This window comes from Oncorhynchus gorbuscha, linkage group LG17 (assembly GCF_021184085.1).
Source record: "Oncorhynchus gorbuscha isolate QuinsamMale2020 ecotype Even-year linkage group LG17, OgorEven_v1.0, whole genome shotgun sequence".
NCBI lineage: Eukaryota > Metazoa > Chordata > Actinopteri > Salmoniformes > Salmonidae > Oncorhynchus > Oncorhynchus gorbuscha.
This window is the reverse complement of record NC_060189.1, coordinates 21424682-21451427: the sequence shown is the minus strand read 5'-3', so window position 1 is coordinate 21451427 and position 26746 is coordinate 21424682. Positions and strand designations below refer to the sequence as shown.

At 43.6% G+C, this 26746-nt stretch overlaps 3 protein-coding genes across 10 annotated transcripts in view; 2 read left to right on the top strand and 1 right to left on the bottom strand.

Annotated features, from left to right (window-relative positions):
* Nucleotides 1–1154: 1154 nt before the first annotated feature.
* LOC124001559 (histone-binding protein RBBP4-like) lies at nt 1155–6429 on the top strand. Of its 3 annotated transcripts, none has more exons than XM_046308452.1 (10): nt 1155–1303; nt 1768–1915; nt 3893–4035; nt 4174–4347; nt 4434–4549; nt 4648–4808; nt 4956–5082; nt 5194–5271; nt 5404–5649; nt 5848–6429. In XM_046308452.1, the coding sequence occupies exons 1-10, from the start codon at nt 1288–1290 to the stop codon at nt 5908–5910; spliced, it is 1272 nt and encodes a 423-aa protein (XP_046164408.1). In that variant the 5' UTR covers nt 1155–1287; the 3' UTR covers nt 5911–6429. The 3 variants fall into 3 exon arrangements, with proteins under 3 accessions (XP_046164408.1, XP_046164407.1, XP_046164409.1); XM_046308451.1 differs by having other exon boundaries at nt 3893–4038; XM_046308453.1 differs by having other exon boundaries at nt 1246–1386; nt 3893–4038.
* On the bottom strand, nt 6383–26475 carry LOC124001560 (syncoilin-like). Of its 3 annotated transcripts, none has more exons than XM_046308455.1 (5): nt 26361–26475; nt 9799–10360; nt 9073–9483; nt 8870–8994; nt 6383–6692 (listed from the first exon to the last, which is right to left on the bottom strand). In XM_046308455.1, the coding sequence occupies exons 1-5, from the start codon at nt 26411–26413 to the stop codon at nt 6647–6649; spliced, it is 1197 nt and encodes a 398-aa protein (XP_046164411.1). In that variant the 5' UTR covers nt 26414–26475; the 3' UTR covers nt 6383–6646. The 3 variants fall into 3 exon arrangements, with proteins under 3 accessions (XP_046164411.1, XP_046164412.1, XP_046164410.1); XM_046308456.1 differs by having other exon boundaries at nt 26366–26427; XM_046308454.1 differs by lacking the exon at nt 26361–26475 and adding an exon at nt 14103–15057.
* LOC124001553 (uncharacterized protein KIAA1522 homolog) overlaps nt 24771–26746 on the top strand; it is a 62693-nt gene continuing 60717 nt past the window's right edge. For 3 of the 4 annotated variants that reach the window (XM_046308443.1, XM_046308439.1, XM_046308442.1), the window contains exon 1: nt 24771–25076. The gene's annotated coding sequence lies outside the window, so the exon portion shown is untranslated. Of the gene's footprint in view, nt 25077–25797; nt 25943–26746 lie in introns of those variants that run through there. The other variant, XM_046308440.1, reaches the window with a different exon arrangement.

The window sequence follows — 26746 nt, the reverse complement described above, 5'->3', positions numbered from 1 at the left end:
TCTTAAGGCGCTATTCTTCTTTTAGGAGCATATAACAATATTCCAAGTTCAACTGTTGAGGATTTTGTAGTCCCAATTTAGCTAGAAGGAATTTACATTTTAAACTATTAATGTAATAATATATATATAAGAAAACTCTGTCAATATGTTACTATTCCCTCTGCTAGAATATACAAGAATGCAGCCCCAGGACAAGTGAAATGGAGGAAAGTTTTGTTGTCTGGCAAATATTGTATATCAAATAAGATGAAAGAAGTATTACACAAACTCATTCTTAGACTGTACCCTGTAAAGACCTTTATTGTACACAGATTCAAAATTGCTATTGACAACAAATGTGTATTTTGTGGTTGTGAGCCAGAGACTTTATTTTTGATTCAAATGAACTTTTATTTTTCATTTGTTTATTTTTCGTGGAAGATTCTTTATCCATAGAATGAAGTGGGCGGAGAACAAACCCTTCTCCACATTGTTTAAGATAGAATTGAAACATTATTTTGAAATTCTCAGTAAGTGTAAAAAAAAGAAGAAGCAATTTCTCGACATTTAATACCACTGTATATTAGGATAAGTACTCTTTGTATATTTCTGTTTTATTGTTCATAATAATACAAGTAATACAATAATAATAATAATAAATCAATAAAACAGTTTTGCGGTCGTCACTAGTTACCACAGCAACAGTCATAAACCCCACGCATTTCTACCATTTATTATTTTCAACCAACCCCTAACTTCAATCCTAATCTTAACCACACTGCTAACCTTATTCCTAACCTTAACCTTCAATTAAGACCAAAAGGCATTTTTTGTTAGAATTTTTACGATATAGCCAATTTGGACTTTATGCTGTGGTCAGCGCAACCCGGGATCCTTGGGACCTATATACCCCTAACCTTACCATAAACCGTACCTTAATTATTTTCAAACGTAGTGTAGGTTAGTGACTTCCCAAGGATCCCAGATAGCAATATTTTGGATGACTAGAGGGGATTTGCCATATTCACGTCGGATTTGCCTTTCGTAGCAGGTTAGGATAATTATGTTAGGTGTTGAAAAGGCTTAGGGTTAAGGTTAGCTAAAATGCAACATAAAAAAAAACAATTTGACAAAAGCTTCAGAATCCAGTTTTTCTTAGAAAAACGCAAATACGACGTTTTCCGGTTTAGTTGACGCTGATTGGCTATTGGATCACTACGGAGTTCCCGCCAAGGTAGTCCAGCTGCCTTGTTTGCTCTCAACAGAACCCTAATCCTGAAAACATACTTTCGTAATATTATCAACGCCATGGCTGATAAAGAAGGTAATTCGGTGAAACGTTACGTCACAATTTACTTCAACAAGAATAGCGCCCAGACCACTTGGGAAAACTAGCTAGCTACCAAGGTAGGCCAGGTTCTCCCGGCTTATCAATTGTGAAGATACTTCATTCATTATTTTATACAAATGTGCTCGCTAGTACTAGTAGCCCACTAACGTTAGCTAGTAAGCTAGTTGGATACTAACTTTAGCTTTGTTCTATGTCAGACACAACCCCGTTTTGCGGGAGTAATGAGCTAGCTAGCTCGGTTGATCAATGCTAACACAACTGCGAAACCCTGTCAGTGTTAACGGAACGTAGCTACCTAGCTAACTTTACGGAACACTTGCTCAATGTTAATAGGGTTCCCCTTCTCAATCACACCTATATTTCCTGAAAATGGGTTGCTTCTAATATACTTTACATTTAAACCTCCTGTCTCACGTGACTTTCTTACTATTTTATAGCAGCGTTTGATGATGCTGTGGAGGAGAGGGTGATAAATGAGGAGTACAAGATATGGAAGAAGAACACACCCTTCCTCTATGACCTGGTGATGACCCACGCCCTGGAGTGGCCCAGCCTCACTGCACAGTGGCTACCCGATGTCAACAGGTGGGGTTCACTGTCTGGGCACCTTTATAGGAATACAATGTAAATATATCACTAGCCACTTTAAACAATGCTACCTTATATAATGTTACTTACCCTACATTATTCATCTCATATGCATATGTATATACTGTACTCTACATCATCGACTGCATCCTTATGTAACACATGTATCACTAGCCACTTTAACTATGCCACTTTGTTTACTTTGTCTACACACTCATCTCATATGTATATACTGTACTCGATACCATCTACTGTATGCTGCTCTGTACCATCACTCATTCATATATCCTTATGTACATGTTCCTTATCCCCTTACACTGTGTATAAGACAGTAGTTTTGGAATTGTTAGTTAGATTACTTGTTGGTTATCACTGCATTGTCGGAACTAGAAGCACAAGCATTTCGCTACACTCGCATTAACATCTGCTAACCATGTGTATGTGACAAATAAAATTTGATTTGATTTGAAAGCTCCAGGAGCAGTGGAAGTAGGCGTGGGGCAGGTGCGGCTGCAGCGGCTGCAGCCCTTGGTTTGCGCACCTTTTGATGTTCGAATTAGTTTCATTGAATAGTAACTGAAGTCTGGAGACTGACTAACTCCCACATGTAGTCTTATATAATATCAATTCCTGCAGAATTATTTATTGCTGTAAAAGTATACACTCAATGGAATTATAATTTAAACGTTTTAAATTTGACTAGGCAAGTCGGTCAAGAACAAATTCTTATTTACAATTATGGCCTACCAGGGAACAGTGGGTTAACTGCCTTTTTCAGGGGCCGTTTACTGGTCCAATGCTCTAACCACTAGGCTCCCTGTCTTGGGAACAGGAATGGAGTAATTATTTATTGCAGACTCTTGAAAGAATGGAATGCGCAGTAGGTTGTTTTAACCACAAAGAAATATGTATCCAAGACAAACTGAAATCATGTTGGATTGTTTTCACAGCTTTTATTTCCTTAACCTTTGAAACGGATGTTAATTGGACATTTTACCAGGGAAATATGTCTGCTGTTTTAGGCTATTGCATTTTCTCCCCGGTCTCTACACATCCTCGCTCTGCGAGCAGAAATGAAATAACTTTTACTGATGTCAACTACTAGATTATTGTTGATGCATTCATTCTATCGATTAATGGCTTTCTGCTTGATTTAGTCTTCAAGGTCAACAAGTAATTACAGAAGAGAAGCTGAATGTATCTACTTATTAACAAGTTGACAAACAGTCTAACAAATGTCGGAAATTATAAGCAGAAAAATATCTAAATTAGGGGTGAAAGTAAGCTGGTTCGGAGTACTGGCAAAATAAATGGTGGGGGTAAAACATGAGCCTATCACAATTAAAACAAAGATGGCAAGAAAACTAGGCTATTACACCACAATGTGTCATTACTGCCTGTCAACCACATGCAAAACATGAACAGATTTACTTAAAAATGGGTGGTATATGCTGCAAAATGGGGTGTGGTTCGACATGAACACTAAATGTTTTACTAATATAATCCTCTAACCTGAGCACTCTGCCATGGCAGAGTTGACTGGACCGTGACGCTCGCAGATCACAGTGGATGCATCAATCAATTCAGGCTGCAAGTGTGCCTAATGACGAATGCTAAATGTCATTACACACACATATATATATATATATATAATTTTGTCATTACACTATTATATGCATTTTATTTTTACACCCCATGTCCAATTTTCTTTTATGGTATCCCAGCATATCTAGCTATAATTCCCAAGAATACCAGATACTTGTGCCAATCAAAGATTAGCCTGCCTTTGCAACATTACTGGGAGTGGGAAGGTTTCTTCAGGAAGATTGTTTTCAGTCTCCATATGTGTTGTTGCAAAGAATAATCCTTGTATGTACCACATTGAGTTCCTAGCTAATGCCCCCTACATATGACAAAAGTGTTTATTTAAATGGACCTATTTGTCTTATAACATATTTATTTCTATCCTTTTAGACCTGAAGGGAAGGATTTCAGCGTACACAGGTTGGTTCTTGGCACACACACCTCAGATGAACAGAATCACCTGGTCATCGCCAGCGTGCAACTGCCTAATGACGATGCCCAGTTTGATGCCTCTCACTACGACAGTGAGAAAGGTGGTGAGGGACAATGTTTTTGCATCAATTACAACCTTTCTGCATGTTTTTAGTCTTTGGATCATTCACAATATTTTAACTGGTGATATATGTTGGTCCTTATCCCTGTAGCTAATTTCTCTGCCTCTCTCCCTTCAGAGTTTGGAGGCTTTGGCTCAGTCAGTGGTAAGATAGAGATTGAAATCAAGATCAACCATGAGGGAGAGGTGAACAGAGCCCGCCACATGCCCCAGAACCCCTGCATCATTGCCACCAAAACCCCAACCAGCGACGTGCTCGTCTTTGACTACACCAAACATCCCTCCAAACCAGGTGGGTATTTAGAGGTTGGTCAGGAAGTCCCTAGTCTTCCTTTCTCATTTCTTTTGAAATAACATGCTATTACCTCTGTATTACAGATCCATCTGGAGAGTGTACCCCAGATCTGCGTTTGAGGGGACACCAGAAAGAGGGCTACGGTCTCTCCTGGAACCCCAACCTGAGTGGCTGCCTCCTCAGTGCTTCTGATGACCATGTCAGTGACTTGTCACTTGACCCAAAGCATGTGCTTGAATAGTCTTCTTCCCTCCATGTCTTTCCTCTCACCTTCCCTTGTTTCCCATCTGTCTGCAGACTATCTGTATGTGGGACATCAGTGCCGTTCCTAAGGAGGGAAAGGTTGTAGATGCAAAGACTATCTTTACTGGACACACAGCTGTAGTGGAGGACGTCTCCTGGCATCTACTGCATGAGTCACTCTTTGGATCTGTAGCCGATGACCAGAAACTCATGATGTAAGGCTCCCTGAGATGAGCAACTCCCGCAGTGGATAATGGATTTGAATAGAAAAACAATTTACTAAGCTCGTGTGACTAAAATTAGTTGCACCATCCGCATTGTTTGGTGTTGCTTATTGAACAATAACATTGTTTACTGTGCAGTTGGGACACGCGATCCAACAACACGTCCAAACCTAGCCATGCTGTGGATGCCCACACTGCCGAGGTCAACTGTCTGTCCTTCAACCCCTACAGCGAGTTCATCCTGGCCTCGGGCTCAGCAGACAAGGTAGTCTGGATCTCTTACTGCTCTTAATTTTTCCAAGATTATCTTTCATAATGTAGTGTTGATCTAACTGGTTGTTGTGGTGGTTGTAATTGATTGGTTCTCCCAATTCAGACTGTAGCCCTTTGGGACCTGAGGAACCTGAAACTGAAGCTGCATTCGTTTGAGTCTCACAAAGATGAGATCTTCCAGGTATGTTAAGTCAATAAGCTGTCAATTATTCCCTATGAAGTTTGTTTTGCAAAAGCTATATGTTTTGAACCAGATTTTGTATCTATTACTAGGCCTCGTCAAACTCATCTCACCTCCTTTCCTCCCTTTTAGGTCCAGTGGTCTCCTCATAATGAAACCATCCTGGCCTCCAGTGGCACAGACAGGCGACTCAACGTGTGGGACCTCAGTAAAATCGGAGAAGAGCAGTCGCCAGAGGATGCTGAGGATGGTCCACCTGAACTGCTGTTCATTCATGGCGGTCACACGGCTAAGATCTCTGACTTCTCATGGAACCCCAACGAACCCTGGGTCATCTGCTCTGTGTCCGAGGACAACATCATGCAAGTTTGGCAGATGGTGAGACCCCAGGACAGACTGGGCTCTGTCATACAGTGGGAGGCTATAGAGAATAGTTAAATGTATTCTGTTCATATTTATTCATTTCATGAGGCATAAGTATGTTTTGAAAGCTTGGCAGAAGTGTTCTACTGTAATATGTAGAATCATAATTATTTCTAAGGAGGAGTACTAAGAATGTCTTTCCATTTTTTTAAGGCTGAGAACATCTACAATGACGAGGACCCAGAGGGAGCAGCAGACACTGAGGTCCAGGCATGAGTGACATCTGTCAATCACACAACACCCCTCCCTTGATCACATCCTCAAAACAACATTCAAATGTATTTTTTTTTATGCATAAGAGTCGGTAGTTCTTTTGCAGTTTTGTAGAGGGAAACATTAAGTGCTTGTTTCACTATCATGGCATCAAGGTTTTGCATATATTTATATAAGAAAGGATCCTACTGTTTGATATGTTGATAATGGTAGCTATGCCATTCTTTGGTCAAATTTTTACTAGGGGGACAAGCACCACTGTTGAGTAGGTGCCCAATTATTGTTTTTCATGTTTAAATTATGCTCATATTCTTAGAAACATGAGTCATTTAAACTAATTTCCAGTTTCATTTTTATAAGAAATTGTACATAGATTTTATTCCCATGATATCTGAATCGTAGATTTCCACAATCAGCTTTCAAGCTGTATGTATATCATCCCTATGTGTCTGTTTTCTTTGTATGCTGCATCGGATTCCCATGTTTTGTAAGTGTATTCATAATAAAAATGTATTTACGGTAGACCTTAAATGTACAGTTAAGACAGGCTGCTCTCAAAGTTGAGATCAACTGTCATAACACCATTGTTGATGCACTAAGAGCAGATTAAGTATACCAATAGGTGACATTGGCTAAATGCACCATCAAGGATACTCGCAAACACAGTAAAACATGTTTGGTCTGATGGGTCCTGGATATTTTGTCAATTGTTCTACTTCCATTGATAAGTATGGAAAAGTTAGGACTCCCTTTCAGCAGTTGTTTCGCTCACTTCAATACAGCCCCTGTAAAAAAAAAAAACATGTTGAGACTCCCTCAAATATTTATTCTACATGTTTGTCTATATATAAACTGAACAAAAATATAAATGCAATATGCAACAATTTCAGATTTTACTGCGTTAGTTAATATTAGGAAATTAGTCAATTTAAACCAATTAGCCTTAATCTATGGATTTCACATGACTAGGCAGGTGTGCAGCCATGGATGGGCCCACCCACTGACCCTCCCATCAGACAATCCTATAGGTGGAGAAGCTGGATGTGGAGGTCTTGGGCTGGCGTGGTTACATGTGGTCTGCAGTTGTGAGGTCGGTTGGATGTACTGCCAAATTCTCTAAAATGACGTTGGAGGCAGCTTTTGGTAGAGAAATTAACATATCTCTGGCAACAGCTCTGGTGGGCATTCCTGAGGTCAGCATACCAATTGCACGCTCCCTCAACTTCTGTGGCATTGTGTTGTGTGACAAAACTGCAAATATTAAAGTGACCTTTTATTGTCCCAGCACAAGGGGCACCTGTGTAATGATCATGCTGTTTAATCAGGTTCTTGATATGTCACACCTGTCAGGTGGTTGGAGTGTCTTGGCGAAGAGAAAGGCTCACTAACGGATGTAAATAAATTTGGGCACAACATTTTGGAGAAATACACTTTTTGTGCATATGGAACATTTCTGGGATTTTTTATTTCAGGTTATGAAACATGGGATCAACACTACATCTTGCGTATATATTTTTGTTCAGTGTTTAATGGCAATTGTAAGTAGTCCAGACATCAAATATTCATTTAATGTATTCAATGAAAACTGTCAGATTCCTTAGGGTCAAAATGGATGATCTCTACTTCTCATGGCCAGATACAGTGCATTCGGAAAGTATTCAGACCCCTTGATTTTTCCCCACATTTTGTTACTTTACAGCCTTAATCTAAAATGTATTGAATTGCCCACTCACCAATCTACACACAATACCCCATTATGACAAAGCAAAAACAGGTTTTTAGAAATGTATGATAAAAAGGTGAAAGACCACAATTTATCTAAGTATTCAGACTCTTTACTCTGTACATTTGATGAAGCACCTTTGGCAGCGATTACAGCCTTGAGTTTTATTGGGCATGATGCTACATGCTTGGCACACCTGTATTTGGGGAGTTTTCCCCATTCTTCTATGCAGATCCCCCTCAAACTCTGTCAGGTTGGATGGGGAGTGTCGCTGCACAGCTATTTTCACGGTCTCTCCAGAGATGTTCGATCGGGTTGAAGTCCAGGCTTCGGTTGAGCCACTCAAGGACATTCAGAGACTTGTCCCAAAGCCACTCCTGCGTTGTCTTGGCTGTGAGCTTAGAGTATTTGTTGTGTTGGAAGGTGAAACTTCATCCCAGTCTGAGGTCCCTAGCACTCTGGAGCAGTTTTTTATCAAGGATCTCTGTACTTTGCTCCGTTCATCTTTCCCTCGATCCTGCGGGTGAAAAACATCACCACAGCATGATGCTGCCACCACCTTACTTCACCGTAGGGATGGTGCCAGGTTTCCTCTAGACGTGATGCTTTGCATTCAGGCCAAAGAGATAAATCTTGGTTTCATCAGACCAGAGAATCTTGTTTCTCATGGTCTGAGAGCCCTTTCGGTGCCTTTTGGCAAACTCCAAGCGGTCTGTCATGTACCTTTTACTGAGGAGTGCTTCTATCTGGCCACACTACCATAAAGGTCTGATTGGTGGAGTGCTGCAGTGATGGTTGTCCTTCTGGAATGGTCTCCCATCTTCACAGAGGAACTCTGCAACTCTGTCAGAGTGACCATCGGGTTCTTGGTCACCGCCCTGACCAAGGCCCTTCTCCACCGATTGCTTAGGTTGGCCTGGCGGCCAGCTCTAGGAAGAGTCTTGGTGGTTCCAAACTTCTTCCATCTAAGAATGATGGAGGCCACTGTGTTCTTGGGGACCTTCAATGCAGCAGAAATGTTTTGGTACCCTTCCCCAGATCTGTGCCTTGACACAATCCTGTCTTGGAGCTCTACGGATAACTCCTTCGACCTCATGGCTTGGTTTTTGCTCTGATATGCACTGTCAACTGTGGGACCGTATCAATTTTAGAATAAGGCTGTAATGTAACAAAATGTGGAAAAAGGGATGGGGTCTGAATACTTTCCGAATGCACTGTAAGTAGCATACCACACCCTACCTGTCATAGTTCAGCTCACTCAAAAGTCCCTTCTTCAATTCTTCCAATTGTCTGTTTGCCTTTTTCTGAATGCAAAGCTCCAACTTCAGCTTCCTCATGGTCTCCTCAAGCGAGTCCACAGTCTCCTGATGAGAAGAAATTAGAACAATTACACCACACCTTTACGGGCTACAAAACAGCACATGTTCCTAATCCCCCTGTACCTTATACTGTGCCACTCTCTCCACCCTCTCCCTCTCCATCAGAGCAATCCTCTCCTCTAGACAAGCTCTCTGCAGCTCCAGCCTCTGGGTCTGCTCCTTCAGGGGCCCCAGTCTGGCCTTAAGGTCTCGGCCCACATCCCTGCTCCTTCTCAGGGTCTCCTTCCCAGCCTGCCTCCTCCGGAGGAGGGCTAGCAGGCGTGGCTCATACCAGCCTTCTAGATTCCTCATGCTGCCACTGAGGCGCTTCTGCAGGTCCAGGGATGCTCGTCGGCAGTGAGTGACATCGCTCATAGCCCGGGGACGAGATGGTTGTCTGGCCCGGTCCTTTAGGGTGTTCAGCTGGTTGTGCTGGGCTTCCTGAAGCTGGGCTACCTCCTCTGTAAGATTCTGGACTTGGGCCCGGAGCTCCTCCTAGGGGCAGAAAAAGAAATGACAGCGTAGTTGGCCCTCATACTAACAAAAGAATGTGTGATTAACTCTGGATGACAGACAGCCATGAATACAGCAATAACAATTATGTGGTAGCACCCATCAACAATATAACATGTCAACACTGAAACATTACTACAAAGGGATGACAAAGAACACACAAAAAAATAGCACAAATCACAGGAAAATGTCAACACCCCTCATACTGTTACCCCTCACTCAGTATGTTAATGGTACATTAACTGCATTCTCACAAAAGCTTATATGCAATGCTGTGGGGTTTCCACTCTACCTTACCTGTGTGATTGAAGCCTGGGCCACCTCATACTGCTGTGCAGCCAGCACTAGCTGGCTCTGGATACAGTCCCTGGCTGTGACAAACAGCTTACTCTTCACTTGTCCCACCTCTATTTGCAGATGAATAAACTCCAACTGGACACTGGTGAGAACTCTACGTGCCTCTAACAACTGTCCCCTCAAGGCCACAGTAGCTTGCAGCATGGGCTGCTCTAGCTGCAACAGCTCCAGTATCAATTCATCCCTTTGACTTTCTAGATGGCCCACCTTCTTGATGCACTCCTCAAAGAGCAGCCCCACACTGTCCATGTTCCCCAGCACCTGGACAAAGGTATATTCCACACACCTCTCCACGGGGCTTACTACCTCAGTGATGTGTGCTTGAGCCGCAAATCCGGCACCGTACATGCTTCTCTCATGGTGGGTTAGTGCTGCCATAAGGCTGCTCTCCACAGAATGTGCCTCCTCCATGGAGTCCTCTCCAGAGTGCAAGTTCTCTCTAGACTCAACATCCCTCCTTCTCTGTAGATCCTCAACAGCCATTGGTGTCTCCATCACCTGTCTGAAAAGTTGAAGTAGGAGATGAAAGGATGGGAAAGTTTTATAAGTTCAGGGGGGAACGACTGCTCCAAATGATTTCCCCCTCTCAAGGACCTCAACCACGGCCTGTTCATCTGTTGCATCAAAGCTGTGACCGAGAAACTGAGAAACAGCTTCTATCTCCAGGCCATTGGACAATCACCACTCGCCGGCCTCGGACCAGTACCCGGCCCTGAACCTTAGTCATTGGTCTAGCCGGCTACCACCCAGTAGTCTACCCTGCACCTTAGAGACTGCTGACCTACAGTGCATTCGGGAAAGTATTCAGGATGAGGATTAAAAAAAAATCTATTTTAGATTAAGGCTGTAATATAACACAATGTAAAACATTCAAGGGGTCTGAATATGTTCCGAACGCACTGTATTGAGTCATTGAACACTCGTCACATTAATAATGTTTACATACTGTTTCACCCACTTTATACAGTGCCTTGCGAAAGTATTCGGCCCCCTTGAACTTTGCGACCTTTTGCCACATTTCAGGCTTCAAACATAAAGATATAAAACTGTATTGTTTTGTGAAGAATCAACAACAAGTGGGACACAATCATGAAGTGGAACGACATTTATTGGATATTTCAAACTTTTTTAACAAATCAAAAACTGAAAAATTGGGCGTGCAAAATTATTCAGCCCCTTTACTTTCAGTGCAGCAAACTCTCTCCAGAAGTTCAGTGAGGATCTCTGAATGATCCAATGTTGACCTAAATGACTAATGATGATAAATACAATCCACCTGTGTGTAATCAAGTCTCCGTATAAATGCACCTGCACTATGATAGTCTCAGAGGTCCGTTAAAAGCGCAGAGAGCATCATGAAGAACAAGGAACACACCAGGCAGGTCCGAGATACTGTTGTGAATAATTTTAAAGCCGGATTTGGATACAAAAAGATTTCCCAAGCTTTAAACATCCCAAGGAGCACTGTGCAAGCGATAATATTGAAATGGAAGGAGTATCAGACCACTGCAAATCTACCAAGACCTGGCCGTCCCTCAACTTTCAGCTCATACAAGGAGAAGACTGATCAAAGATACAGCCAAGAGGCCCATGATCACTCTGGATGAACTGCAGAGATCTACAGCTGAGGTGGGAGACTCTTTCCATAGGACAACAATCAGTCGTATATTGCACAAATCTGGCCTTTATGGAAGAGTGGCAAGAAGAAAGCCATTTCTTAAAGATATCCATAAAAAGTGTCATTTAAAGTTTGCCACAAGCCACCTGGGAGACACACCAAACATGTGGAAGAAGGTGCTCTGGTCAGATGAAACCAAAATTGAACTTTTTGGCAACAATGCAAAACGTTATGTTTAAAAGCAACACAGCTCATCACCCTGAATACACCATCCCCACTGTCAAACATGGTGGTGGCAGCATCATGGTTTGGGCTTGCTTTTCTTCAGCAGGGACAGGGAAGATGGTTAAAATTGATGGGAAGATGGTTGGAGCCAAATACAAGGACCATTCTGGAAGAACCTGGTGGAGTCTGCAAAAGACCTGAGACTGGGATGGAGATTTGTCTTCCAACAAGACAATGATCCAAAACATAAAGCAAAATCTACAATGGAATGGTTCAAAAATAAACATATCCAGGTGTTAGAATGGCCAAGTCAAAGTCCAGACCTGAATCCAATCGAGAATCTGTGGAAAGAACTGAAAACTGCTGTTCACAAATGGTGACGCTACAAAGTATTAACTTAAGGGGGCTGAATCATTTTGCACGCCCAATTTTTCAGTTTTTGATTTGTTAAAAAAGTTTGAAATATCCAATAAATGTCGTTCCACTTCATGATTGTGTCCCACTTGTTGTTGATTCTTCACAAAACAATACAGTTTTATATCTTTATGTTTGAAGCCTGAAATGTGGCAAAAGGTCGCAAAGTTCAAGGGGGCCGAATACTTTCGCAAGGCACTGTATGTCTATACTGTATTCTAGTCATGGCTCATCCTATATACAGTTGAAGTCGGAAGTTTACATACACTTAGGTTGGAGTCATTAAAACTCATTTTTCAACCACTCCACAAATGTTTTGTTAACAAACTATAGTTTTGGCAAGTCGGTTAGGACATCTACTTTGTGCATGACACAAGTCATTTTTCCAACAATTGTTTACAAACAGATTATTTCACATATAATTCACTGTATCACAAATCCAGTGGGTCAGAAGTTTACAGAGACAGAGATACTAACGAATACCTACCAACAAACTTTATTCTAGAGCTGGCTGAATATGCTTTGACATATAACTATTTCAGGTTTGATGATGACCTTTATGTGGAGTATTTTTTTAAGAGCGGCAGGGTAGCCTAGTGGTTAGAGCATTGGACTAGTAACTGAAAGGTTGCAAGTTCAAATCCCCAAGCTGACAAGGTACAAAATCTGTCATTCTGCCCCTGAACATGCAGTTAACCCACTGTTCCTAGGCTGTCATTGAAAATAAGAATTTGTTCTTAACTGACTTGCCTAGTAAAAAAAACAACATTTTGTTAACAATGAAAACGAAAATATATTTGTATACCCATAAATATTGACCATGAAGATGGCCATACTCATTGACTAGTACCCCAGTCGGTCTTCAAGTTGAGATACTCAATGAGATGGGGCAGCACTAAGCTAACCTGCAATGTCACTTCCTAGAGTAGCTCAAACATATTATGCTATCCGGGATCCTTGGGATGTCCCTACCCTGAACTCTACCCTCACCTTAACCCTTACCTAACCTTAACCCTTACTGTAATCATTTTAAATGTCAACTTCTATGGGGTAGGGACATCCCAATGATTCTGAATAGCAAGTAATCAAATTGCCCATGAAACAAGATGGCAACACGCTAAAACAACACTTCCTGATCTTCAAATGAGTCATAGGAAGCATTGGGCTGACATCGTCGATGGCTTTGTCCATTCTTTTTACAGTCTATGGATAAGCCAGATAATTTTGTGATCCACACAGCCCAGTGAAATCGCAGGACATATTCATGGGAATAGGAACACTATCAAGGCTGACCTTCATTTATAAGATTGCACAAAAATAGACTGAAGAGTAAGATGACCCAGTCAATGTTAGAGATTTTCTTTGTTTGTGTTTTGATTCGGAGCCTCTATCTAGATATATCTAATCATCCCTTATCACTGTATATTCCTGATTGTGCCATCTGTCTATTCTTTCCACTATCTGTTCTTGATATGATGACAGTGACATTCTCAGACATTGTTATATTCATGAAATGTACAGGCATGTCACAATTTTACCCATATGTATATTCAAAGAAAACATAATCCCCTACAATGACGTTTAATCCGTTTAGTACAAGGGTTTTCAAGCCTCTTTTCATGGACCCACAGCCATTCCATGTATTTGAACTGTTCCACAGCACACCTGATCCAACTTCTCAACTAATCATCAAGCCCTTCAATATGTGAATCAAGTGAACTAGTTCAGGGCTACAACAAAATGGTGAAACGTCTGGGGGTCCCCAATGAGAGGTTAGAAAACCACTGATTTAGTAAGTACATTTGAGATTAAAAAAAATATTCTGAACAAGGGTTGTAAAAGTGTCACTCACCTTAAACTTCCAACGTAAAAAGAAAATAAAAAAAATGTAAAAGGCATTCAGACATTGCCCAGTCAAGACACAGACCACCAAACTCAGACCAAAATGCAAAATCACCCATCTGAAACGATTAGCATTTCAACTCACTTTCTAGACAACGATGCAGAGAAGTGTAGATAGCAACACAGACAAACAGTTTCCTCTTTAGACCACCTTTTCTGTGGAGCTGCTTGTCTAAACATAAACATATATCCTGTTTGTGTTCATAAATAAGATATGAGGGAGCGGAGAAACACTATCCTTCCCCCGAGGTAGACTTTCTCATCTCCCACATGGTAAACTGAGGTCACTCACTGTGTCAGTGAGAGAGGCCAAGACGTTATTGATGCCATTGCTGACACTTATCTGGGCCAGCCTGTGCAGAGCTAGATTATATTTAGTTTTTTTTATGGCCTGTCATTTATAAACAACTAAGATAGAGTCTTGATCTCATGGTGAACTCCATGCAGAGCAGTCTTAAAGAATCAGGCACCAATGGGATAAAAGGATGTACTGCTGTTTGATCATTCCCACACATTAGATGAAGAGTATTGGTTCTGAATTATCTGGTCATTGTACGTATATAATAATGTGATGTTAATGATATGAGATAACGTAATTGTCTCTAAATAATTTTTTAAATATGTCATCCAGGATAAACAATGCAATATTCTGAGAAATGTAATTGTAATCATTCTGATAGCTGTCAAAAAAAGAAGTTACACTTTATTCATTTTTTTGTCAGAAGTATATCGTGGCAGTCTAAAAGTCTTATCTACACCAACAAGTGATAATGTAATCTTTGCATTATCACCCTATCACCCTATCACCCTTAGCTAACCCTAACCTTAACCATTTTAAATGGGACATCCCTTTGGTCAATATCTGTTTCTTGCTTTGCTCTTAGGAAAATGGTGAAAGTGAAAGGAGTGATTTCTGGGGCAGTGTTAAGTGTGGAGGTGGAGCAACTAAAGTTGAAGATTCCCGGTGTGGGACGCCTGCCGTTTGGTGCAACGCAGACCTGTCATTGCCAACAAAGGGTATATAACAATGTATTGAGATAAACTTTTGTTATTGACCAAATACTTATTTTAAACCATAATTTGCAAATAAATTCATTTTCTGGATTTATTTTTCTCATTTTGATGGTCATAGTTGAAGTGTACCTATGATGAAAATTACAGGCCTCTCTCATCTTTTTAAGTGGGAGAACTTGCACAATTGGTGGCTGACTAAATACTTTTTTGCCCCACTGTACATTGTTTGTCTTCAGGAAGACAGTGAGTTGCCGTGCAACAGCTTTTTCAAAAAAATTTGAGAGGAATGGAAGATTCGAAATAGGCCGATAGTTTTTATATTTTCTGGGTCAAGGTTTGGCTTTTTCAAGAGAGGCTTTATTACTGCCACTTTTAGTGAGTTTGGTACACATCCGGTGGATAGAGAGCCGTTTATTATGTTCAACATAGGAGGGCCAAGCACAGGAAGCAGCTCTTTCAGTAGTTTAGTTGGAATAGGGTCCAGTATGCAGCTTGAAGGTTTAGAGGCCATGATTATTTTCATCATTGTGTCAAGAGATATAGTCCTAAAACACTTGAGTGTCTCTCTTGATCCTAGGTCCTGGCAGAGTTGTGCAGACTCAGGACAACTGAGCTTTGGAGGAATACGCAGATTTAAAGAGGAGTCCGTAATTTGCTTTCTAATGATCATGATCTTTTCCTCAAAGAAGTTCATGAATTTATTACTGCTGAAGTGAACGACGTCCTCTCTTGGGGAATGCTGCTTTTTAGTTAGCTTTGCGACAGTATCAAAAATACATTTCGGATTGTTCTTATTATCCCCAATTAAGTTGGAAAAATAGGATGATCGAGCAGCAGTGAGGGCTCTTCGATACTGCACGGTACTGTCTTTCCAAGCTAGTTGGAAGACTTCCAGTTTGGTGTGGAGCCATTTCCGTTCCAATGTTCTGGAAGCTTGCTTCAGAGCTAGGGTATTTTCTGTATACCAGGGAGCTAGTTTCTTATGACAAATATATTTCGTTTTTAGGGATGCAACTGCATCTAGGGTATTGTGCAAGGTTAAATTGAGTTCCTCAGTTAGGTGGTTAACTGATTTTTGTCCTCTGATGTCCTTGGGTAGGCAGAGGGAGTCTGGAAGGGCATCAAGGAATCTTTGGGTTGTCTGAGAATTTATAGCACGACTTTTGATGCTCCTTGGTTGGGGTCTGAGCAGATTATTTGTTGCGATTGCAAATGTGATAAAATGGTGGTCCGATAGTCCAGGATTATGAGGAAAAACATTAAGATCCACAACATTTATTCCATGGGACAAAACTAGGTCCAGAGTATGATTGTGTTAGTGAGTAGGTCCAGAGACATGTTGGACAAAACCCACTGAGTCGATGATGGCTCCGAAAGCCTTTTGGAGTGGGTCTGTGGACTTTTCCAATATTAAAATCACCAAAAATTGGAATATTATCTGCTATGACTACAAGGTCCGATAGGAATTCAGGGAACTCAGTGAGGAACACTGTATAGGGCCCAGGAGGCCTGTAAACAGTAGCTATAAAAAGTGATTGAGTAGGCTGCATAGATTTCATGACTAGAAGCTCAAAATACGAAAATGCCTTTTTTTTTGTAAATTGAAAGATGCTATCGTAAATGTTAGCAACACCTCCGCCTTTGCGGGATGGACGGGGGATATGGTCACTAGTGTAACCAGGAGGTGAGGCCTCATTTAACACAGTAAATTCATCTGGTTTAAGGCACAGACATGGTCTCAATGGGGATAGCTGAGCTGACTACACTGACTGTGCTAGTGGCAGACTCCACGAAGCTGGCAGGCTGGCTAACAGCCTGCTGCCTGGCCTGCACGCTATTTCATTGTGGAGCTAGAGGAGTTAGAGCCCTGTCTATGTTGGTAGATAAGATGAGAGCACCCCTCCAGCTAGGATGGAGTCCGTGACTCCTCAGCAGGCCAGGCTTGGTCCTGTTTGTGGCTGAGTCCCAGAAAGAGGGCCAATTATCTACAAATTCTATCTTTTGGGAGGGGCAGAAAACAGTTTTCAACCAGCGATTGAGTTGTGAGACTGCTGTAGAGCTCATCATTCCCCCTAACTGGGAGGGGGCCAGAGACAATTACTCGATGCCGACACATTTGTCTAGCTGCTGATTTACATGCTGAAGCTATGTTGCGCTTGGTGACCTCTGACTATTTAATCCTAACATTGTTGGTGCCGACGTGGATAACAATATCTCTATACTCGCCAGTTTTTTTCTTTTTTTTTCTTTTTTTCTTCAGATTAGCCTTAACGTCGGTAGCCCTGCCCCTGGTAAACAGTGTATGATCGCTGGATGATTCGTTTTAAGTCTAATACTGCGTGTAATGGAGTCGCCAATGACTAGGGTTTTCAATTTGTTAGAGATAATGGTGGGAAGCTTCGGCGTCTCAGACCCCGTAATAAGAGGAGTAGAGACACGAGAAGGCTCGGCCTCAGACTCCGACTCGCTGGGGAAAACCGGCTGAAAGTTTCTGTCGGCTGAATGAACGACACCGGTTGAGCATTTCTACAGCATTTCCCCCCAGAAGTCATGGGAAAGTTGTCTGGCTGCAGGGACCGTGCGAGGGGATTTACGTTACCATCTGTACTCACTGTACTTACTATCTGGCACAGACGCTGTTTCATCCTTTCCTACACTGAAATTACCCTTGCCTTACGCTTGCGTCTGAAGCTGGGCTTGCAGCACAGCTATCCTCGCCGTAAGGCGATTGTTCTCCTGTTGTCATGTTTTGTCATTTAGTATCATGTCTTGTCCCTGTGCTTCCCATTCTATTCGTTTCCCTCTGCTGGTCTTATTAGGTTCTTTCCCTCTTTCTAGCCCTCTCTCTCCCCCTCCCTCTCTCACTCTCTCGCTCTCTCTTCTCTCTATCGTTCCGTTCCTGCTCCCAGCTGTTCCTATTCCCCTAATCATCATTTAGTCTTCCCACACCTGTTCCCGATCCTTTTCCCTGATTAGAGTCCCTATTTCTCTCCTTGTTTCCCGTACCTGCCCTGTCGGATCCTCATTTATAATTCACCGTGCTGTGTCTATGTTTTGCCCCGTCGTGTCGTGTTTCCCTCAGATGCTGCGTGGTGAGCAGGTGTCTGAGTCTGCTAGGTTCAAGTGCCTTCCCGAGGCAACCTGCAGTTCTCGATCAAGTCTCCAGTCTGTTCTCGTCTTTACGTGTAGTATTATGCTTTTTGTTTTGTAAAGTTTATTCTGGATTAAATACTCTGTTTTCGCCAAGTCGCTTTTGGGTCCTCATTCACCAGCATGACAGAAGGATCCGACCGAGGAATGGACCCAGCGACTACAGACGCTCGTAACACTGCCGTCGAGATCCAAGGAGCCATGCTCGGCAGACACGAGCAGGAATTGTCTGCTGCTCGCCATGCCGTGGAGAACCTGGCCGCTCAGGTTTCCGACCTCTCTGGACAGTTCCAGAGTCTTCGTCTCGTGCCACCTGTTACTTCCTGGCCTGCCGAGCCTCCAGAACCTAGGGTTAATAACCCACCTTGCTACTCCGGGCAGCCCACTGAGTGCCGCTCCTTTCTCACCCAGTGTGAGATTGTGTTCTCTCTCCAACCCAACACATACTCTAGAGAGAGAGCTCGGGTTGCTTACGTCATTTCACTCCTTACTGGCCGGGCCCGAGAGTGGGGCACAGCTATCTGGGAGGCAAGGGCTGATTGTTCTAACAATTACCAGAACTTTAAAGAGGAGATGATTCGGGTTTTTGACCGTTCAGTTTTTGGTGGGGAGGCTTCTAGGGCCCTGGCTTCCCTATGCCAAGGTGATCGATCCATAACGGATTACTCTATAGAGTTTCGTACTCTTGCTGCCTCTAGTGACTGGAACGAGCCGGCGCTGCTCGCTCGTTTTCTGGAGGGACTCCACACAGTGGTCAAAGATGAGATTCTCTCTCGGGAGGTTCCTTCCAGTGTGGACTCTTTGATTGCTCTCGCCATCCGCATAGAACGACGGGTAGATCTTCGTCACCAGGCTCGTGGAAGAGAGCTCGCATCAACGGTGTTTCCCTGCTCCGCATCGCAACCATCTCCCTCCTCTGGCTCTGAGACTGAGCCCATGCAGCTGGGAGGGATTCGCATCTCGACTAAGGAGAGGGAACGGAGGATCACCAACCGCCTGTGCCTCTATTGCGGATTTGATGGACATTTTGTTAATTCATGTCCAGTAAGAGGCCAGAGCCCATCAGTAAGCGGAGGGCTACTGGTGAGCGCTACTACTCAGGTCTCTTCATCTAGATCTTGTACTACTATGTCGGTCCATCTACGCTGGACCGGTTCGGGTGCTACATGCAGTGCCTTGATTGACTCTGGGGCTGAGGGTTGTTTCATGGACGAAGCATGGGTTCGGAAACATAACATTCCTTTCAGACAGTTAGACAAGCCTACGCCCATGTTTGCCTTAGATGGTAGTCATCTTCCCAGTATCAAATTTGAGACACTACCTTTAACTCTCACAGTATCTGGTAACCACAGTGAGACTATTTCTTTTTTGATTTTTCGTTCACCTTTCACACCTGTTGTTTTGGGTCATCCCTGGCTAGTATGTCATAATCCTTCTATTAATTGGTCTTGTAATTCTATCCTATCCTGGAACGTATCTTGTCATGTGAAGTGCTTAATGTCTGCCATCCCTCCCATTTCTTCTGTCCCCACTTCTCAGGAGGAACCTGGCGATTTGACAGGAGTGCCGGAGGAATATCATGATCTGCGCATGGTCTTCAGTCGGTCCCGAGCCAACTCCCTTCCTCCTCACCGGTTGTATGATTGTAGTATTGATCTCCTTCCGGGGACCACTCCTCCTCGGGGTAGACTATACTCTCTGTCGGCTCCCGAACGTAAGGCTCTCGAGGATTATTTATCTGTGTCTCTTGACGCCGGTACCATAGTGCCTTCTTCCTCTCCGGCCGGGGCGGGGTTCTTTTTGTTAAGAAGAAGGACGGTACTCTGCGCCCCTGCGTGGATTATCGAGGGCTGAATGACATAACGGTTAAGAATCGTTATCCGCTTCCCCTTATGTCATCAGCCTTCGAGATTCTGCAGGGAGCCAGGTGCTTTACTAAGTTGGACCTTCGTAACGCTTACCATCTCGTGCGCATCAGAGAGGGGGACGAGTGGAAAACGGCGTTTAACACTCCGTTAGGGCATTTTGAGTACCGGGTTCTGCCGTTTGGTCTCGCCAATGCGCCAGCTGTTTTTCAGGCATTAGTTAATGATGTTCTGAGAGACATGCTGAACATCTTTGTTTTTGTCTATCTTGACGATATCCTGATTTTTTCACCGTCACTCGAGATTCATGTTCAGCACGTTCGACGTGTTCTACAGCGCCTTTTAGAGAATTGTCTCTACGTAAAGGCTGAGAAGTGTTCTTTTCATGTCTCCTCCGTTACTTTTCTCGGTTCCGTTATTTCCGCTGAAGGCATTCAGATGGATTCCGCTAAGGTCCAAGCTGTCAGTGATTGGCCCGTTCCAAGGTCACGTGTCGAGTTGCAGCGCTTTTTAGGTTTCGCTAATTTCTATCGGCGTTTCATTCGTAATTTCGGTCAAGTTGCTGCCCCTCTCACAGCTCTTACTTCTGTCAAGACGTGTTTTAAGTGGTCCGGTTCCGCCCAGGGAGCTTTTGATCTTCTAAAAGAACGTTTTACGTCCGCTCCTATCCTCGTTACTCCTGACGTCACTAGACAATTCATTGTCGAGGTTGACGCTTCAGAGGTAGGCGTGGGAGCCATTCTATCCCAGCGCTTCCAGTCTGACGATAAGGTTCATCCTTGCGCTTATTTTTCTCATCGCCTGTCGCCATCTGAGCGCAACTATGATGTGGGTAACCGTGAACTGCTCGCCATCTGCTTAGCCCTAGGCGAATGGCGACAGTGGTTGGAGGGGGCGACCGTTCCTTTTGTCATTTGGACAGACCATAAGAACCTTGAGTACATCCGTTCTGCCAAACGACTTAATGCCCGTCAAGCTCGTTGGGCGTTGTTTTTCGCTCGTTTCGAGTTTGTGATTTCTTACCGTCCGGGTAGCAAGAACACCAAGCCTGATGCCTTATCCCGTCTGTTTAGTTCTTCTGTGGCTTCTACTGATCCCGAGGGGATTCTTCCTTATGGGCGTGTTGTCGGGTTGACAGTCTGGGGAATTGAAAGACAGGTTAAGCAAGCACTCACGCACACTGCGTCGCCGCGCGCTTGTCCTAGTAACCTCCTTTTCGTTCCTGTTTCCACTCGCCTGGCTGTTCTTCAGTGGGCTCACTCTGCCAAGTTAGCTGGTCATCCCGGTGTTCGAGGCACTCTTGCGTCTATTCGCCAGCGATTTTGGTGGCCGACTCAGGAGCGTGACACGCGCCGTTTCGTGGCTGCTTGTTCGGACTGCGCGCAGACTAAGTCGGGTAACTCTCCTCCTGCCGGTCGTCTCAGACCGCTCCCCATTCCTTCTCGACCATGGTCTCACATCGCCCTAGACTTCATTACCGGTCTGCCTTTGTCTGCGGGGAAGACTGTGATTCTTACGGTTGTCGATAGGTTCTCTAAGGCGGCACATTTCATTCCCCTCACTAAACTTCCTTCCGCTAAGGAGACGGCACAAATCATTATCGAGAATGTGTTCAGAATTCATGGCCTCCCGTTAGACGCCGTTTCAGACAGAGGCCCGCAATTCACGTCACAATTTTGGAGGGAGTTCTGTCGTTTGATTGGTGCGTCCGTCAGTCTCTCTTCCGGGTTTCATCCCCAGTCTAACGGTCAAGCAGAGAGGGCCAATCAGACGATTGGTCGCATACTACGCAGCCTTTCTTTCAGAAACCCTGCGTCTTGGGCAGAACAGCTCCCTGGGCAGAATACGCTCACAACTCGCTTCCTTCGTCTGCTACCGGGTTATCTCCGTTTCAGAGTAGTCTGGGTTACCAGCCTCCTCTATTCTCTTCCCAGCTTGCCGAGTCCAGCGTTCCCTCCGCTCAAGCGTTTGTCCAACGTTGTGAGCGCACCTGGAGGAGGGTGAGGTCTGCACTTTGCCGCTACAGGGCACAGACTGTGAGAGCCGCCAATAAACGCAGGATTAAGAGTCCTAGGTATTGTTGCGGCCAGAGAGTGTGGCTTTCCACTCGCAACCTTCCTCTTACGACAGCTTCTCGTAAGTTGACTCCGCGGTTCATTGGTCCGTTCCGTGTCTCCCAGGTCGTCAATCCTGTCGCTGTGCGACTGCTTCTTCCGCGACATCTTCGTCGCGTCCATCCTGTCTTCCATGTCTCCTGTGTTAAGCCCTTTCTTCGCACCCCCGTTCGTCTTCCCTCCCCCTCCCGTCCTTGTCGAGAGCGCACCTATTTACAAGGTACATAAGATCATGGACATGCGTTCTCGGGGACGGGGTCACCAATACTTAGTGGATTGGGAGGGTTACGGTCCTGAGGAGAGGAGTTGGGTTCCGTCTCGGGACGTGCTGGACCGTTCACTCATTGATGATTTCCTCCGTTGCCGCCAGGATTCCTCTCGAGTGCGCCAGGAGGCGCTCGGTGAGTGGGGGGTACTGTCATGTTTTGTCATTTAGTATCATGTCTTGTCCCTGTGCTTCCCATTCTATTCGTTTCCCTCTGCTGGTCTTATTAGGTTCTTTCCCTCTTTCTAGCCCTCTCTCCCCCTCCCTCTCTCACTCTCTCGCTCTCTCTTCTCTCTATCGTTCCGTTCCTGCTCCCAGCTGTTCCTATTCCCCTAATCATCATTTAGTCTTCCCACACCTGTTCCCGATCCTTTTCCCTGATTAGAGTCCCTATTTCTCTCCTTGTTTCCCGTACCTGCCCTGTCGGATCCTCATTTATAATTCACCGTGCTGTGTCTATGTTTTGCCCCGTCGTGTCGTGTTTCCCTCAGATGCTGCGTGGTGAGCAGGTGTCTGAGTCTGCTAGGTTCAAGTGCCTTCCCGAGGCAACCTGCAGTTCTCGATCAAGTCTCCAGTCTGTTCTCGTCTTTACGTGTAGTATTATGCTTTTTGTTTTGTAAAGTTTATTCTGGATTAAATACTCTGTTTTCGCCAAGTCGCTTTTGGGTCCTCATTCACCAGCATGACACCTGTATATTATGAATACAGTGACTGCAATTAGAAGGCTTCATGTTAATGTTATTACTTAGCTTCGGCTGTTGGAGGCCCTGACGAACCATGTCCAGATAAAGCATCCGGAGTGAAAAAGGTGAATGAAAAAAAGTTGAGTGAGGGAAAAACTAAAAATATAAACGGTAATTAAAAAGTAAAAACTGTAAAGTTGGCAGGTAGCAAAGTAAGGTTGGCAACAAAATGCAGGAAGCCGATTCTACATTTAATTTTGGATTGGAGATGCTTAATGTGAGTCTGGAAGGAGAGTTACAGTCTAACCAGACACCTAGGTATTTGTAGTTGTCCACATATTCTAAGTCAGAACCGTCCAGAGTAGTGATGCTGGACAGGTGGGCAGATGTGGGCAACGATTGGTTGACGGAAGGAGAGTTGTATGGCATTGAAGCTCTTCTGGAGGTTTGTTAACACTGTGTCCAAAGAAGGGCCAGAAGTATACAAAATGGTGTTGTCTGCGTAGAGGTGGATCAGTGAATCACCAGCAGCATGAGCGACATCATTGATGTATACAGAGAAGAGAGTTAGCCTGAGAATTGAACCCTGTGGCACCCCCGTAGAGACTGCCAGAGGTCCGGACAACAGGCCCTCTGATTTGACACACTGAACTCTGTCTGAGAAGTAGTTGGTGAACCAGGCGATGGTCGGTGATCTGTTTGTTACCTTGGCTTTCAAAGAGAGGCAGGGTAGGATAGATACAGGTCTGTAGCAGTTTGGGTCTAGAGTGTCTCTCCCTTTGAAGAGGGGGATGACCGCGGCAGCTTTCCAATCTCTGGGGATCTCAGACGATACGAAAGAGAGGTTGAACAGGCTAGTACTAGGGTTTGCAACAATTTCGGCGGATAATTTTAGAAAGTGAGGGTCCAGATTGTCTAGCCCAGCTGATTTGTAGGGGTCCAGATTTTGCAGCTCTTTCAGAACATCAGCTATCTGGATTTGGGTGAAAGAGAAATGGGGAGGCTTGGGCATGTTGCTGTGTGGGGTGCAGGGCTGTTGACTGGGGTAGGGGTAGCCAGATGGAAAGCAAATGGAAAAATTGATTTATTGGTGGTGACAGTGTTTCCTAGCCTCAGTGCAGTGGGCAGCTGGGAGGAGGTGCTCTTATTCTCCATGGACTTTATAATGATGGAGCTTCCATGGCTGCTCCTGTACTAAGTGGACCTAATGTCAGGACTGGTATTGCTGCTAGCCCTGGTATGGTTTTGAGACCTGTTCAGAAATCTTGACCTCATGAATGTGCTATGTCAAAGGAAACTTTGACTGTGAATAAAGTTAACTTCATAGCTTTCATTAGTAAGGTTATCTAAATGACTTGTATTGTGGAAAGCAGAAATGGCAGGTTGAATTTATTATAATATATATATATATATATATATTTTTTTTTTTAGTAGTACATAATTAGACAGACCATGATTTCTCGCACACTTCAGCACAGTAGGTGGCGGCATGCACCTTAACGTTTGTTTGCGGACCGCCATGATATCAAGGAAGAATTAGTGCACATTAATCATTTGTAATGTTCTGCTACGAAGGATATTTTTCCCGCCACCAGGTGGCCGTCACAGCGCTCGGACATCAACATCATAGATCATCCCTAGCATTTTTTCACCTGTGCGCGCACTGCAGCCACAGATAGGACATCACAAGACGCACGTATTGTGTAATTTGGGGGAAACCATTGGAGCGTTCGTGCGAAAAACCGATTGAGCCAGTTTGTGGAAAACAATTCATGGAGTGTTTCGGTCAGCAGAAAATACCACTGTAGTCTCCTCCTGTGGCACATTTAGCGGAAATGCTTTACCTGGTGTTTCAGTTCGGACTGTGAACCACTTTGGAGAGGAACGCAGGGGAAGCGCTTCAAATGTAAAGCAGATGAGGCAGAATTTGACCTATCAAATCGGGATTTAAAAGTATTTAATCCAAAGGTAAACATATTCCGAATGAATGTTTTTTGCCGTCGTCTGCAGGCCATTTCTGTATGGCAAGTTTCTAATACTTTATAGTCAGTGTGTTATGTGTAGTGTAGCATGCTGAATTTGGCAGTTGTGTGATGAGGGGAACGTGAACTCACGTGTCATCATAATGTCATAACTTTTTTATGAGCTCTGACATATGCCGCGGTCAAATACTTGTTGGAACTAGGAAACTCTGAAATGTTCTAATGGTTGTAGCCTAGTTATACGCGTGCCGCGTTCAACGAATCAGCAAGTCGGACATTTCTTAGTTCCGACCAGCATATGAACGTGGCAATAATGATAAGTGTCATATATTTCATAACTTTCATCCTAAAGTTGAACTTTCCTACTAAACAATGAGGAAAATAAGATCTCAATGACGTATCAATATCTTGCCTGGACAACCAACGTTGAATTGCATTGAATTCTACATCGGGCAGAAATTATCGTTTGAATCAGGAGTTTCCTCTCACGACCTCTACAAGCCAGAATGTTAAATACAATTCTATTTTAACATACTTTACAGTTTGGCCTTGTGGTTAGTCCTTTTGATGGTAGGAATGTCGCACAATCGGCTATATCAACAGGGAAGTATAACTACATACACTTTTCAAAGGGCTGGTAGTGCAGTCATATTTCTATCACCTGAAGCATGTGCTGAACCATGGAAACACGTGCACGAGCTCAGCAAATCCTGCATGTATTTTTATGTTGTGGGCATGCTTCATTCAGTTGATAGAAATCGGAATGCACTACAAGCGCTTCGAAAAGTTGATGTAATTATACTTTCCTGTGGATATATTGTCTCACATTCCTACCGCCAAAAGGACCAAACGGTAAAGTACATTCAAATATCATTTTATTACACTTTCTGGCTTGTAGAGGTCGTGAGAGGAAACGTTCCTGATTCAAACGCTTATCCCCTTTGTAGAATGCAATGCAATTCAACATAGGGTTTCCAGGCAAATCAAGATCATGCTTTTAGAACTATGTGAGGTAGGCCTAATATGACATAGTCTACATGATTGGCAATCGGTGGTACAGTACAGGTACAGCAAACTTGGCATGCAGGGTCAGGGTGGTGGATAGCCTGGAGACCCAATGTTGAATTGCATTGGAACTGTCAAACAGACAGGTAAAAATACATATAATCTTAAACATGTTTTACGAAAGAGATATTTACAATGAAAGACATTTAGTTTTCTATTAATTATCTGAGCAGGACTCATAGACACTGACATAGTGCCAACCTACCTTACCATAACACTATCTCTCCCAGTCAATGGCCTCATGGCAGTCTGATACATGTATTTCCTATTTCCTTTATCTTGAGTGAAGATTATTTATTAACCTGACTGGAGATAACCTGACAGTCTCAGTTCTCGAGAGGGGACTTCTTCTGTTTGTAGACATACTGTACATTGCCTGGCCATGGACTTAGAACTGAAAGCTGCAAACAAAGTTGTTTTGACTGCAGATCAATTGTGAAATGAAACAGGACTCCAATTTATTCACATCTTTTTATGGATAAAGTCCTTTTGGAGACAAATTGGCCAGATTTCAGTCGTTTTAGACGTTGTCACATGATATGTCAGTTGCTTGTTTTGTCTCGTTAATTTGATTGTGGACAATTAAAACCT

Excerpts from the sequence above, each read along its gene's own strand:
- LOC124001559 (XM_046308451.1), top strand. Across the intron at positions 4,550-4,647 it reads TCAGTGCTTCTGATGACCAT|ACTATCTGTATGTGGGACAT; the intron begins GTCAGTGACTTG and ends ATCTGTCTGCAG. Across the intron at positions 5,083-5,193 it reads CCTCGGGCTCAGCAGACAAG|ACTGTAGCCCTTTGGGACCT; the intron begins GTAGTCTGGATC and ends CTCCCAATTCAG.
- LOC124001560 (XM_046308454.1), bottom strand. The coding sequence starts at position 14,203 with ATGTTTATGTTTAGACAAGCAGCTCCACAGAAAAGGTGGTCTAAAGAG. Across the intron at positions 9,484-9,798 it reads CCCAGGCTTCAATCACACAG|GAGGAGCTCCGGGCCCAAGT; the intron begins GTAAGGTAGAGT and ends TTCTGCCCCTAG. Across the intron at positions 6,693-8,869 it reads AGTGAGCTGAACTATGACAG|GGGCTGTATTGAAGTGAGCG; the intron begins GTAGGGTGTGGT and ends TTTTTTTTACAG.